Source organism: Fusarium subglutinans (assembly GCF_013396075.1).
Source record: "Fusarium subglutinans strain NRRL 66333 chromosome Unknown NRRL66333_c0000237, whole genome shotgun sequence".
Classification (NCBI taxonomy): Eukaryota; Fungi; Ascomycota; class Sordariomycetes; order Hypocreales; family Nectriaceae; genus Fusarium; species Fusarium subglutinans.
The window spans coordinates 1-1,312 of NW_023502300.1; the positions used below are offsets into that span (position 1 = coordinate 1).

A 1,312-nucleotide genomic window follows, 5' to 3' on the forward strand; every position below is an offset into this window, starting at 1 on the left:
TATTTCTTAGTAAATTTTAATTTTTATAAAAAAAATAAATTCTTAAGAAAAAGGCTTAAAATTAATATATTTAATTTTATAAAAATACTAAGAATTTAAAAAATATATTATTAAATAGCCCTTTTTTTAAAGAGAATTATATAATTTTCCTAAAGTGCTGACTAAGCTAGTTATATAGTTATTTAAAGATATATCTGTTTTTCTACTCCGTAGCTGCACATGACTTTTACACTCAAATTTTAGTGTGACCGACTGTCTCAAGATTTTATGCATGTCTCGGGGTTTTGTGCCCAACTAAGCAAGCTTAGTTGGCCCCCCCACGGCCCGAGCCAACGGGTACTGTGACGACCAGCTAATTTACACTAAAGTGCGCAAATAAATAAGCTTTCAGAGACCTCGAAAAGGTTAAGTTAAATTGGTCGAGTTAGGGCGAATTTATACTAGCCTCGCATCAGATAAGGGAAATCAAGCTAAGATAAGCATGGCCAGGTCGATCTGGCCCGACGATTTCCCGACACCTAGCCTGTCAATTGTTAGATCATATCAAACACTTGAAGGGGAATCCCTATATTTTAAGTTAACCCTGTCAAATTTACTTCTCTAAAATGGCAACCAAGTATCTCAACAACTTGTTCTCGCACCCTACCAGTATCGTTGACCCTGAATCGCGAAACATGGCCACTTAGTCAGCGGCCGTCGGTGGTGTTTCTACTTAACACCCTCCAACTTCTTCAGATCCTGCAGCATCTGGAGCACCTCGTTCTGCGACAATGTAAATCGTCTCTTATGACGCTCAGCCAGCTGCTGTTGCCATTCCTCCGTAGCTATGATAAGCAAGGCGTCGACTAGCGGATCAACCTGATGCATATGCTCTACAAGCGCTGCCATCTCTTCTGGGGTAGGAATGATAGTACCGCCGCTGTTGTCCGCACTGGTCCCAAAGGCTCCCGGATATGTGCCATGTGTTTCTTTGATAGAGCGTTGAAGGTGATACAAGAGAAAGTTGATTTGGGTATAGAGTTCCATGAAGGGTGCCATTTTTGCTGTGAGAGAGGAGAAGTAAGCCTTTGGGTTAGTGGTTTGGGTTACTGTGCCGAAGTCGGTATTCGGTACTGTGGTGCAAATTAAGAGCGCTACAGGAGCTTATATATATGTATTGGTAAACCTGTACAGCGGGTTTGTTCATGCAGAATAAGGTAGCATATATGTCATATTATCGAACAATCCGGAGTTGCTGCAAAAGACCTAAAAAAAAGGCATTACAGAGAAACAATCAAGGACTTGCTTCATGGATGTTATGCTATGAACATAC

At 40.7% G+C, this 1,312-nt stretch overlaps 1 protein-coding gene across 1 annotated transcript; it reads right to left on the reverse strand.

Annotated features, from left to right (window-relative positions):
* Positions 1 to 708: 708 nt before the first annotated feature.
* Positions 709 to 1,038, reverse strand: FSUBG_11837 (uncharacterized protein; the record flags this gene model as incomplete). Its single annotated transcript, XM_036676562.1, has 1 exon — positions 709 to 1,038. One exon carries the CDS (start codon positions 1,036 to 1,038, stop codon positions 709 to 711), a length of 330 nt encoding a protein of 109 aa, XP_036532660.1.
* Positions 1,039 to 1,312: the final 274 nt, after the last annotated feature.